This window comes from Pseudoliparis swirei, chromosome 10 (genome assembly GCF_029220125.1).
Source record: "Pseudoliparis swirei isolate HS2019 ecotype Mariana Trench chromosome 10, NWPU_hadal_v1, whole genome shotgun sequence".
Taxonomy (NCBI): Eukaryota; Metazoa; Chordata; class Actinopteri; order Perciformes; family Liparidae; genus Pseudoliparis; species Pseudoliparis swirei.
The window spans coordinates 4470368-4482811 of record NC_079397.1 but is presented as its reverse complement, the minus strand read 5'-3'; the positions used below and the strand labels follow the sequence as shown (position 1 = coordinate 4482811).

General features: G+C 40.1%; 2 protein-coding genes and 1 long non-coding RNA gene across 4 annotated transcripts; 2 read left to right on the top strand and 1 right to left on the bottom strand.

Moving 5' to 3' along the window:
• The first annotated feature begins 2583 nt into the window (after nt 1-2583).
• spic (Spi-C transcription factor (Spi-1/PU.1 related)) lies at nt 2584-4387 on the top strand. Its single transcript, XM_056424968.1, has 5 exons — nt 2584-2622; nt 2767-2851; nt 2984-3102; nt 3201-3303; nt 3665-4387. The coding sequence occupies exons 1-5, from the start codon at nt 2584-2586 to the stop codon at nt 4150-4152; spliced, it is 834 nt and encodes a 277-aa protein (XP_056280943.1). The 3' UTR covers nt 4153-4387.
• Nucleotides 3021-6578, bottom strand: LOC130200575 (uncharacterized). Its single transcript, XR_008833036.1, has 3 exons — nt 6508-6578; nt 3216-3318; nt 3021-3092 (listed from the first exon to the last, which is right to left on the bottom strand). It is a non-coding gene; the product is annotated as an uncharacterized LOC130200575 (long non-coding RNA).
• Nucleotides 5142-7378, top strand: spi2 (Spi-2 proto-oncogene). Of its 2 annotated transcripts, none has more exons than XM_056424970.1 (5): nt 5142-5723; nt 5811-5883; nt 5956-6056; nt 6156-6288; nt 6620-7378. In XM_056424970.1, exons 1-5 carry the CDS (start codon nt 5721-5723, stop codon nt 6931-6933), a joined length of 624 nt encoding a protein of 207 aa, XP_056280945.1. In that variant the 5' UTR covers nt 5142-5720; the 3' UTR covers nt 6934-7378. The 2 variants fall into 2 exon arrangements, with proteins under 2 accessions (XP_056280945.1, XP_056280944.1); XM_056424969.1 differs by having other exon boundaries at nt 5799-5883.
• The last annotated feature ends 5066 nt before the right edge of the window (nt 7379-12444 follow it).

Sequence of the window (12444 nt, the reverse complement as noted above, 5' to 3'; positions counted from 1 at the left end):
AATAGAATAGAATGCGAGATAACAGAATAAAACTAGAATGGGCACTCGGTAGAGCGCATACCTTCGCATATCACAAGATTGGGCATTGAATTATGAACATTTTGGCATTAGTTTCATGCCAATTGGATAAAAATTGACCGTGCTATGGTGAAAAGAAGATGTTGACCTTTCCATGACCTTGACTTTGACCTTTGACCCGATTGATCCCAAAATCTAATCAAATGGTCCCCGGATAATAACCAATCATACCACCAAATGTCATGCGATTCAAGAAGATTCTGACCTTTTCATGACCTTGACCTTGACCTTTGACCCGATCAATCCCAAAATCTAATCAAATGGTCCCCGGATAATAACCAATCATCCCACCAAATTTTATGCGATTCGGTTTAAAACTTTTTTTGTTATGCGAATAACACGCATACAAATAAATAAATAAATACACGGCGATCAAAACATTACCTTCCGCATTTTCAATGCGAAGGTAACAATAGAATGGAAGGACACAATCTAATGGAGTAGAAATAAAACACAATAGAATAGAATGCACTGAAATAGAACATGACAGGCAGAATAGTGGGGATTGCATTAGGTGTGCACACATTTAGTCATAAACACAGTTTTTTGAGTCATTAAGCCAGATGATGGCAGCGAGATTCAAGACTGCTCTCCATCCTCTATGGATGAGCAACAAAGAGAGAATTCTAAGAAATGGGAATAATAACTTTATATAATATTACAACATACAATACAGAAAGCAATAGTCGACAACTCAAAAAAAGCATCGCTCATGACCCGTGACACACAAGTAGTAAATTATCTAAGAGCACGAGACATAAAACAGTTGAAAAGCAACTTCTTTGAGACCCAATGGAGCACGAAGGAGCCGACTCGGCGTCCCAAACACCGGCACACACACACACACACACATCTGTCAGGCTCCGGCTGCAGCCCCGACAAGTCTGTGGTCTCTAATTTATGGAGTCGATTTTGACAGAAGCTTCACGCTGAATGGAGGGAAAGAGCGAGCGGGTGAGAGGACGAGGTTTGTGGTTCTTTGTTTTTTTTTATCAGCGTGCTACACAGGCAGGAAACACACGCACACACACATGTGTCCCACTCTCACGTGCACAGATGTGTATTTGCATGCTTCCAAACACACACATACAAACACAATATGGTCATTTACTGATGCTAAGTTGTTCTTCTTTAGTTTTTTAGGGAGTAATAACAAGTGATGACACAAATCAGACATGTCCATGTCACCTCTGGCCTTTCCAGAACCGGAGCTCGTCCAACTCTTTGTTTCTCTGATGTTTGAGGCTTCGGCTGAAAGGGGAACTTCAGGAGCACGTCAGTTGATATTTAAAACTGCACACCTGAGATAAATGCACTTCTCAAAAATCCCTGTGTTTATTTGTATAGCAGGGTTTGTGCTGAGGAAAAAAATAAAACAATAACACAGAGAGCAATCACCACATTATTAACCATTAACCTTTACAATCATATTTATCTGAAGCTGTGTTTATTGTGTTCCGGTCAATCGGATATTTTAATGCTCCACACGGCTTTATATTGAGATTGTTTCTAGGATTTGATGATATTGTGTTTTTTAAATGATTTGAATAAACTTTAAAAACTTTAAAAAGTGGCAGAAGATGCATTTATATTCTTATTTTCACAGCAGCTGTTAAGGAGGATATTAAAAACTCAAAAATCAAGACCAGCGGTGAGTAAAACGAAGACTTGGTAAATGATGTCCCTGAAATGAGTGGCACAAAAAGTGTAATAAAGAAATATAAAAGAAAGAAGAGGAACAAAGTTTGTTGTCTTGTTTTTTTTAATGATGTGAGAGTACTCGTGTCGCTTTGTGAGGGACGCAGATGCTCGTTAATTTAAACCGCTGGACGTGTTTTTGTGCAACGTTATGGCAGAATTTATATTATGGGATCAATTTGGAATTCAGCCTTTAAGTTAAATTGGAATATTAAGCAAATTTGTACAATTTTGTATATTGCATTGACCAGTGATAAATGCCGTTTGATTTATTGTAATTTAATGGTTCCACATGCAGCTTGTGTTGCTCACCAGAGCCCCACCACAGGCTCACTCTTCATGCAAATAATGCTTCATTCACTTCAGTTTATTACCAGAAAACAAAAGACCACACAGAAGCAGTACCTGCATCTCTAAAGGCTCCAATTTAGAAAATGACAGTATTACTATACAGCTATTATAGATGCGTATGTTAGATACGCATCTCGCCCGGTATGCAAATACCTCAGGTCAGGCTAATACCTGCTGGTATTCCTGGCCCATTGGTGCAATAAAAATATGTTTTTGTTGATCGTAGATTGTGATCTCCACATTGAGAGACTGTCAGATGTCTGTCTGCACTCTGCTTTAATCCAACAACAACAAAAGAAGAAGTGTAAGGCTGCAGCATATCGTGACGTGAACACATTTAAATTGACCGGCCTCTCTACCTGTTGGTGAACGGTGAGCAGGTATTGGAGGTCTGCAACATATATATACCCGTCCGCATACTGTACACCTGCACAGTGATCACCTGTTGGGACTGAAATGGCATCGACTGAGGGCAACTCTCAGACCTTCAAGATGGTGAGTTTTAAGGATGCTGTGCACACTTTCATTCCAGTTATTTGGAAGAATTAATCTCATGGAGTTTTATCCTTTCGTACTAACTTAAAAGAGAAAAGTACAGATTTTTGTGGTGGTGAAATGAAGGTGTTTGATCAATTTTAGATGTCTTTGGACAACGACATCAACCAAAACTTCCAGGATGCAATCGATGTGATTCAACAGCATTCAAGTTCATACTACGATTCAGGTACAGGAAAATACCAAAAAATACTTGACCATGACTATATTTATTTCATACTTATTCATCTTTCAAAGCAGGATGTTATGCTGTAATTTCTTTTACAATCTTTTTTCAAATGTATTTATTTTTTCATTTCAGAGTACACCTATTACGAGACTCTGTGTACCCAGCAGCCGTCGTCGTTGCATTGTCAGATCTCCTGCTGCCTCGTCACGCACCCGTCTGACCTCCCGGCTCCGGCTTGCGACTGGAACGACGTGAGTGGCGCCAAAAGAAATGCGCATGAAAAGTTACAGAAAGTTTTTTTAAATTCTTTAGTAAATGTCATTAAAATGTTTGTTTGTTCTTTCTGCAGCAGTCCTGGCCTCACGTCATCCCCGATGTCTCGTCGGGTCACTCTCTGCTCAACGAATCGCCTCATTTCTACTCCGTCTTGCCGCCACCGAGGAACAGCAAAGGTGAGCAGCGGATGACTTTTCAGGAGGAAAATTAACCAAATTATCATCACATTACATGTCATTCAATCAAGGAAGTTACACTTCTTCAAGAAAGCCAAACTACAAAAATACCATAAGTAATAACATGAGTAATACCATAAGTAATAACATAAGTAATACTATAAATAAGAGCCATTCAAGTGCCACTAAAGTGATAATCTTTTTTTATTCAAGGTATAGTCGGTAAAGATGTGTTTTTAGTGTCTAGGTGAAGATGTGGAGACTTTCTCCATCCTGATGTCAGTGGGGAGCTCGTTCCACCAATGAGGAGTCACAATGATCAATTCTCCCTGTGTGACTAAAACCAAATCCATCTCCTCAGGTCGCAAGAAGCTGAGACTTTACGAGTACCTCCACGAGGCCCTGAGCGACCCCAACATGGGCGACTCCATCCAGTGGACGGACAACGACAGCGGCACCTTCCACTTCATCTCCAAGAACAAGGAGAAGCTGGCCGAGTGCTGGGGCCAACGCAAGGGCAACCGCAAGACCATGACCTATCAGAAGATGGCGAGGGCTCTGAGGAACTACAGCCGCACGGGCGAGATCATCAAGGTGCGCCGCAAACTCACGTACCAGTTCAACCCGGACATCCTGCACAGGCTGGGCTCGGCGCAGGTGTGCGGGCCGCCGCCGCCGCACTGCCGGGGCCCCGAGCATGAGGAGGAGGGCCCCGCCCGGCAGCAGGGCCCGGCCGAGCTGAGCTACTGCGGCTCGGCGGACTGGCACAGCTGGTACGGACACTACCAGCTGCAGGAAGACTACGACCTGGCCTCCAACTTCACGCAGCACGGCGCGGCCAAGCTCTGAGCCGGAGGACAGGGTGAAAACTACAAGATAAACCTTTAAAAGTCTGAAAAGGTTTACAGAGACTTCACTTGTTTGACTCTCTTCTGGGGGCCACTTTCAGTCCCTGGGATTGTGTTTAGTATCACGCTTTTTAGCTAAAGGTGGTTAGAATACCCTTTTATTTAGAATGTTCTTTTGTAAATACTCTTTTATTACTATTTTTTTATCCCAAGATTTAAATAAATGCCACACAATTCGAACAAAAAATGTATATTTTTGGAGACATACCATAGTTACATGTGTCTTCAGTGTCTAATGCCAGTATTTGTTTGAACAGATAGTGTATAGACGTAACAGGTTGACATATTTAATGAAGCACTAATTAGCTCATTAATTAATTAATTAATACAGAGTCTGGACTGGAGGCTTTCAGAGAGCGGGGCCATTTCCGTTCAATTAATGTCATTACATGTCATAGTTTGTAAATATTTGGGTCATAAAGTAACATCATCTGTAGTTTCATACACTGCCAGACAAAGTTGTTGCTGTAAATGCATTTATAAATGCTTTTTAACTCCAAAATATGAATGAGAAAATGGTTTCTTGTAAAAACAACTAGATTAAAACTTAAAACAAAGAACATTTAGATATCTTTAATAAATAGAATACAGTTACATTTGACCTGCAGCTGACACACAGTGACATACATTGTGGACAGTCACACGTACATTTAATAAACCACTAATTAACAGATAAATAAGCCACTTAATAGGATGTAGAGTCTGAAAAATTAAATGTAATCTTTCAAAGAACAATAAAACAAATGTTTCAGGTGTAAAATCCTAAACATGAACCTTATGTTTCTTATGAAGACACTCTTTTGACTCTATGATGACAGTGAAAAGATAATAAAATTAATTTATAACATTAATAACAATTTGCTATTTCTATTTTCTTGCTGTAATAAGCATTACGTGTGATGACATGTACATATTGATTATTTTCTTGATAAAACAAATGTTTTGTAGACTTGTTTTATTTATTGTTTATTAATAAAGATGTGTTATTAATATCATTCATATGTGTACTGAACTTATAAATAAATAAATTGATCTCCGTACTCTAACTTGTGTCTTTTTTATTTATCTCTAATGACGTTACAACAACAGAAGCTCTCGTCTTTTGTCATAAGAAGTGAAAACACACACATTATCACTGCGATGAAACATCTGGCGGCGTATTGCAACGAGCACACTCCGAAAATGTGAAATTAAGAAACTTCCTGTGAGGACAAATACGGCAGCAAGTGTGTTCTTCCTGAGAAAAGAAAGCATTGTGTGCCTGCAGGGCCCCGGGGCCTTATCTGCTCCAGCGGGGAGGATGTGGTCAGTGCTGGGGGGCTTTGTTGATGGGTTGACTGGTGCGCTGGTGTCGGGGGGCTTTGTGGGATGGTGGCCATTGTTCCTGTGAGCGTTGGGTAGAAAACCTTCCGGAGAGGCTATAAAACGAGTCCCGGCACACTCGAGCGTCTCAAAGCCACTTCAGTGAAAAGGACCGAGCTGCACATCGACACTCGAGCCTCGTCGGTCATGGTAAATATCTTACTCGCAACTACCACGCGGCGTTCGAGGGCTGATTTCTATTTGGTAATTATTCATCTTCATCAGAATTCTTTCCAGGAGACTCAGTCTGACTTGGAGGTGATCTTAGAGTTCCTGGAGGAGTACTACAGACAACACAGCGGAGGAAATGGTAAGAGGAAATTATAATATTTGAAAAGGCTATAACGCGTTGTCAAATCTTTTGGATTGTTGCTCTTCGCAGTGGACAAGATGTACTGGGCCGCGGTTGAGCCTGGAGAGGACGGAGGGGAACCTGTGGACGAAGGGTGGGGCGAGCAGCGCTGGACGGGCGGTGACTCGGCTGTAGGCTCTTTTTTTTAAAAACACACTCTGCCCACACGAGATACCTGTATAGCACGTGTGGTCAAACGAGCCTTTAAAGTTGTGTTTCCTCCATCAAAGACCATCAAACCTGCACACGATGCCCCCCCGGCCCTCAGCCAGAAAACAACAACAACAACAACGTTGTGTGAGCAGTGGTTACCGGCTAGCTTCGTATCAACAAGACAACCAACAAAACACACCCCGGGGAGTGGTGAGTTCTCCATTTTTGTTTTGGTCACTGCTGTTATGGCCCTGGTTGCTACGGAGAAGCAAATAAGAGACTTCCCCTTTTACCGTAAAGAAAAGCTTGTAATAAGCTGTTTTTACATATCAGATAACCGCAGACTTTACGGCTTAACTCTTTCCACTAAACGCCATCCCATCGGCGACGAGATCTTCTGGGAATAGGGGCATTTATGGAAATGATTACCTGTAAGCAGCGTTAACTGTTTTGGCGAAGGCCCAGCTGCATGTGATATTTCCCAGAATTCCCTCTTTTTCAATGCATCGTTCAACGTCCTGTTTGCTCCACCGGTTGCTAGGCGGAAAGGTGCGCCTCTTTCACTTTCTGTTCGAGGTGCTGGAGGATCCCAACATGGCCCACTGCGTGTCGTGGGTGCCGGAGGCGGCGGCCGGCGGCGTCTTCCGCTTCTCCTCCACGAACAAGGAGCAGGTGGCGGTGCTGTGGGGTCAGAGGAAGGGCAACAAGAGGCCCATGACCTACCAGAAGATGTCCCGCGCCCTCAGGAACTACGGCCGGACCGGAGAGATCGTAAAGGTGAAGAAGAAGCTCACCTACCAGTTCAGCCGAGAGACGCTGATGCGACTGCGGAAGTGTCAACGGGGAGATTTGTGAAGCGGACTCGATTTCTCTTGCCATAACTCAAAATGTGCTCTTCACTCGTTTTGTTTTTTCTACTCTGAGAAATTTTGACTTTCAACAATTTCTGTGACAAATTCAACAAGTTGGTTTTCTTGAAGTTGGTACATTGAGTTTGGGGTGTAAATAATAATAATAAAAACATACTTAACACCTTAAAGTGTTTTATTTGATACATTTTATTTTATTTTTTATTTTTTTCTACTCTGAGAAACTTTGACTTTTCTTGAAGTTGGTACATTGAGTTTGGTGTGTAAATAATAATTACAAAAACATACTTAACATCATAAAGTGTTTTATTTGATCCATTTTATTTGTTGTTGTTTTTTTCCTACTCTGAGAAAATTTGACTTTTCTTGAAGTTGGTACATTGAGTTTGAGGTGTAAATAATAATAATAAAAACATACTATATATCTTAAAGTGTTTTATTTGATTCATTTAATAGTTTTGTTATTATTTTATTTTATTTGAGGGACAATGAGCCTTGCAGCAGATATAGTAAAAGATTGTGATGAATCAAAACACAGAATTTTGAAATCAGACACGATAAACAAATATTATTAAAAATAAATAAATATTACAAATAGAGGAAAAGTTAGGGTGAAAAATTCATCAGCCATTTTCCAACCAGACACTTTTTTTCCTTTTTTATGCTGGCCAACATAATCAATAACATAACACACATTTTCACATGTTTCCCATTGACGATGAACATTCCCACTGAAACTATGATACCATCTCTCCCCTGAGACATCATGAGCCTCATGAGCCGCTCCACCTTCAACAAGTGTGTTTTCCTTCAGGTTTTTCTGACTGTTGGGAGCCAGAGGGTGTCAGTGTCGTCCATCTCAAAGCCTCTCGGCCTCTTCTTTTTCTTTTTCCTCCCCCCCCCCCTCATGTGTGGCGTGACCTCATGGCTAAATCGCCCCTGTGATGCGGACCTTTCGGTCGTCCCGTGCGATACCAAATGGTTTTGTGCTGTTTGTAGCCGACCCACATGACACTTCCCTGAGCCCCGCATTTACTGACTGCGGTCAACTCAGCCGACACTCGGATCTCCTTGGTCAACTCAGCCGACACTTAAATTTCTGTGCACCTATAGACTGATGTTCACGGTAAACGCATTCGATCGGGAGCGCGCAAGGGTTTTGATAAAGGTAGCGGCAGGATTCACGTGACACAACATCCGGTTTTACAAAGTTAGCGGAAAGAACTACGTGAAACAACATCCGGTTTTCAAAATAAGATGTCGACAAATCATACACTAGCATATACAAGTAAACAATTAACTGATTTAGAATCTTTCTAGATCGTTTCTGAGATTTAGCTTAAATTATGCTAACATTAAAACGTTTTACTGTACCAAGGAAGAGTTTATAAAAATAAAACTCAGACTTTGTATGATAAAAAATTCCTGTTTAAAGAAATCGGTCATTTCTTACATGTTTGAAGTGCTTTATATATGTTTTTCCCGATAATGCCCGGCATTGACTGATGCAGCTGTATTCAGGACAATCCGGACTTCCATTATCCTGGGAATCAGATATATTTACTGTCGCAATTGGGAGATATTTCAAATTAAAAGTCCAAAATGTTTAAAGAAATCGGTCATTTCTTACATGTTTGAAGTGCTTTATATATATATTCCCCATAATGCCCGGCATTGACTGATGCAGCTGTATTCAGGACAATCCGGACTTCCATTATCCTGGGAATCAGACATATTTACTGTCGCAATTGGGAGATATTTCAAATTAAATGTCCAAAATGTTTAAAGAAATCGGTCATTTCTTACATGTTTGAAGTGCTTTATATATGTTTTCCCCCATAATGCCCGGCATTGACTGATGCAGCTGTGTTTAGGACAATCCAGACTTCCATTATCCTGGGAATCAGACATATTTACTGTCCCAATTTGGAGATATCTCAAATTAAATGTCCAAAATGTTTAGAGAAATCGGTCATTTCTTTTATGTTTAAAGAAATCGGTCATTTCTTTCATGTTTGAAGTGCTTTATTTATGTTTTTCCCCATAATGCCAGACATTGACTAATGCAGCTGTGTTCAGGACAATCCAGACATCCATTATCCTGGGAATCAGACATATTTACTGTCCCAATTTGGAGATATTTCAAATTAAAAGTCCAGAATGTTTAAAGAAATCGGTCATTTCTTACATGTTTGAAGTGCTTTATATATGTTTTTCCCCATAATGCCCGGCATTGACTGATGCAACTCTGTTTAGGACAATCCAGACTTCCATTATCCTGGGAATCAGACATATTTACTGTCCCAGTTTGGAGATATTTCAAATTAAAAGTCCAAAATGTTTAGAGAAATCGGTCATTTCTTTCATGTTTGAAGTGCTTTATTTATGTTTTTCCCCATAATGCCAGGCATTGACTGATGCAGCTGTGTTCAGGACAATCCAGACATCCATTATCCTGGGAATCAGACATATTTACTGTCCCAATTTGGAGATATCTCAAATTAAAAGTCCAGAATGTTTAAAGAAATCGGTCATTTCTTACATGTTTGAAGTGCTTTATATATGTTTTTCCTCATAACCCCAGGAAATGACTGAGGCAGATGTGTTCAGGACGTCGTTTTTTATTCGACTAATCGTGCAAAAATTAGGGACACAGACAGCAGTTCCAGTTGGAATTTGTTGCTTCCTGAAGTGTTTGTGTGTTCATTCCGACGCACTGGCTGTGGAACCAGCGGGACATTTAATTTGAAATATCTCCAAATTGGGACAGTAAATATGTCTGATTCCCAGGATAATGGATATCTGGATTGTCCTGAATACAGCTGCATTAGTCAATGTCTGGCATTATGGGGAAAAACATAAATAAAGCACTTCAAACATGAAAGAAATGACCGATTTCTTTAAACATAAAAGAAATGACCGATTTCTCTAAACATTTTGGACTTTTAATTTGAGATATCTCCAAATTGGGACAGTAAATATGTCCGATTCCCAGGATAATGGAAGGGTGGATTGTCCTAAACACAGCTGCATCAGTCAATGCCGGGCATTATGGGGAAAAACATATATAAAGCACTTCAAACATGTAAGAAATGACCGATTTATTTAAACATTTTGGACTTTTAATTTGAAATATCTCCAAATTGGGACAGTAAATATGTCTGATTCCCAGGATAATGGATATCTGGATTGTCCTGAATACAGCTGCATTAGTCAATGCCTGGCATTATGGGGAAAAACATAAATAAAGCACTTCAAACATGAAAGAAATGACAGATTTCTTTAAACATAAAAGAAATGACCGATTTCTCTAAACATTCTGGACTTTTAATTTGAAATATCTCCAAATTGGGGGAGTAGATATGTCTGATTCCCAGGATAATGGATGTCTGGATTGTCCTGAATACAGCTCCATCAGTCAATGCCGGGCATTATGGGGAAAAACATAAATAAAGCACTTCAAACATGTAAGAAATGACCGATTTCTTTAAACATTCTGGACCTTTAATTTGAGATATCTCCAAATCGGGACAGTAAATATGTCTGATTCCCAGGATAATGGATGTCTGGATTGTCCTGAACACAGCTGCATTAGTCAATGTCTGGCATTATGGGGAAAAACATAAATAAAGCACTTCAAACATGAAAGAAATGACCGATTTCTTTAAACATAAAAGAAATGACCGATTTCTCTAAACATTTTGGACATTTAATTTGAAATATCTCCAAATTGGGACAGTAAATATGTCTGATTCCCAGGATAATGGAAGTCTGGATTGTCCTAAACAGAGCTGCATCAGTCAATGCCGGGCATTATGGGGAAAAACATATATAAAGCACTTCAAACATGTAAGAAATGACCGATTTCTTTAAACAGGAATTTTTTATCATACAAAGTCTGAGTTTTATTTTTATAAACTCTTCCTTGGTACAGTAAAACGTTTTAATGTTAGCATAATTCAAGCTAAATCTCAGAAATGATCTAGAAAGATTCAAAATCAGTTAATTGTTTACTTGTATATGCTAGTGTATGATTTGTCGACATCTTATTTTGAAAACCGGATGTTGTTTCACGTAGTTCTTTCCGCTAACTTTGTAAAACCGGATGTTGTGTCACGTGAATCCTGCCGCTAACTTTATCAAAACCCTTGCGCGCTCCCGATCGAATGCGTTTACCGTGAACATCAGTCTATAGGTGCACAGAAATGTAAGTGTCGGCTGAGTTGACCAAGGAGATCCGAGTGTCGGCTGAGTTGACCGCAGTATTTAACTGCTGGAGCCCCACGGCGGGGTTATAAATGGGCTAACTGAGCTGCGGGTGTCTGTTACCAAGATAGGCCATATACTCCAAAACCGAATTATGGAAACAGTCATTTGAGGACAGTTCTCGATTGAAAGCTTCCACATCACATGGTGCGTCTGTCGGCTTTGCGGTATGGATGGCGTTTTGAAGCGAGACAATAAAAGCTGCATTCCCATGTGTGCAGACAGTATCGGCCCTAAAATAGAGCCGGGCTTGACTGTCCTGTTGGGTTGATAGAAAGGTTTAATTGCGCATGTTTTTAAGTGCACGTCCATGTTGAGACTATTAACGTGATGGATTCTCTGAAGACGCTCGCCGCTTCTACACGTGGAGATTTACACACTTAAAGTACATACGATTACTTACATTTTTTTATATACTATGAATCTTTTATGACATTCTTTGCCTTTTTTAAAGATTTTGCATTTTTTTTTACATTAGAAATGAATGATTTACGAGCCACGGATTTACGAGCCACGGAAAAAAAGCCCGGTGCGGTTTTTCCGTGGCTCGTAAATTTGTCTTCTTGTTTTAATCTTGGCGCCCTTTGATCGGAGACCACGCCCGATTTATCGCTCGCGCTTGTCATGCTAAAAAAGAGTGATTATGACCAAAGCAGCCACCTCGGTGACATAATTCACAATGAAACCATCATTTCATGTCAGATGCCTACATGTCAAATGTCAAGGCGGTCTAAGAATAGGCCGCATTACCACCGCCCCATGGCATCTCCCCATGTATATATTTGCCAGTTCGGAAAGCCTTGTATTCTTGGATGCCATTGCTCCTGGATTAAACTCATATCTGCATCAAGTGGCTGCATGGCATGCTCGACTTTTCTTTTGTAATAAAGCCACAGAGAGCATTACATCAGCCTCAGAGCTGCATGTGACAATGACAACACCTCTCTCTTTTTATACCTCGTGGTACACCCACTTCCATAGTGCATTCAGGATACCTGATCCCGGGGTTGACATATGGAAGTAATGATAACATATCTAGTTTTAAATTATTAATTCGAGTGCAGACACCCAACTCTAAAAAATTCTAAATATTCCTTTGAAGTCTTATTTTGTAATTTCACAAAGAGTACCCAGTCTTGAAAATCAGTCCTTTAAGGAACTCATAATATTTAACAATTAATATATTTAACTCAAATCCAATAATCTCATATAAATTAAATGACATAATGTG

What these genes read in the sequence shown, in the direction of transcription:
- spic (XM_056424968.1), top strand. Translation starts at nt 2,584, where the DNA reads ATGGCATCGACTGAGGGCAACTCTCAGACCTTCAAGATG. An exon ending in AAGTTCATACTACGATTCAG is followed by an intron (nt 2,852 to 2,983) that starts GTACAGGAAAAT and finishes TTTTCATTTCAG; the next exon opens with AGTACACCTATTACGAGACT. An exon ending in CGGCTTGCGACTGGAACGAC is followed by an intron (nt 3,103 to 3,200) that starts GTGAGTGGCGCC and finishes TTCTTTCTGCAG; the next exon opens with CAGTCCTGGCCTCACGTCAT.
- spi2 (XM_056424969.1), top strand. An exon ending in ACAACACAGCGGAGGAAATG is followed by an intron (nt 5,884 to 5,955) that starts GTAAGAGGAAAT and finishes TGCTCTTCGCAG; the next exon opens with TGGACAAGATGTACTGGGCC. An exon ending in AAAACACACCCCGGGGAGTG is followed by an intron (nt 6,289 to 6,619) that starts GTGAGTTCTCCA and finishes ACCGGTTGCTAG; the next exon opens with GCGGAAAGGTGCGCCTCTTT.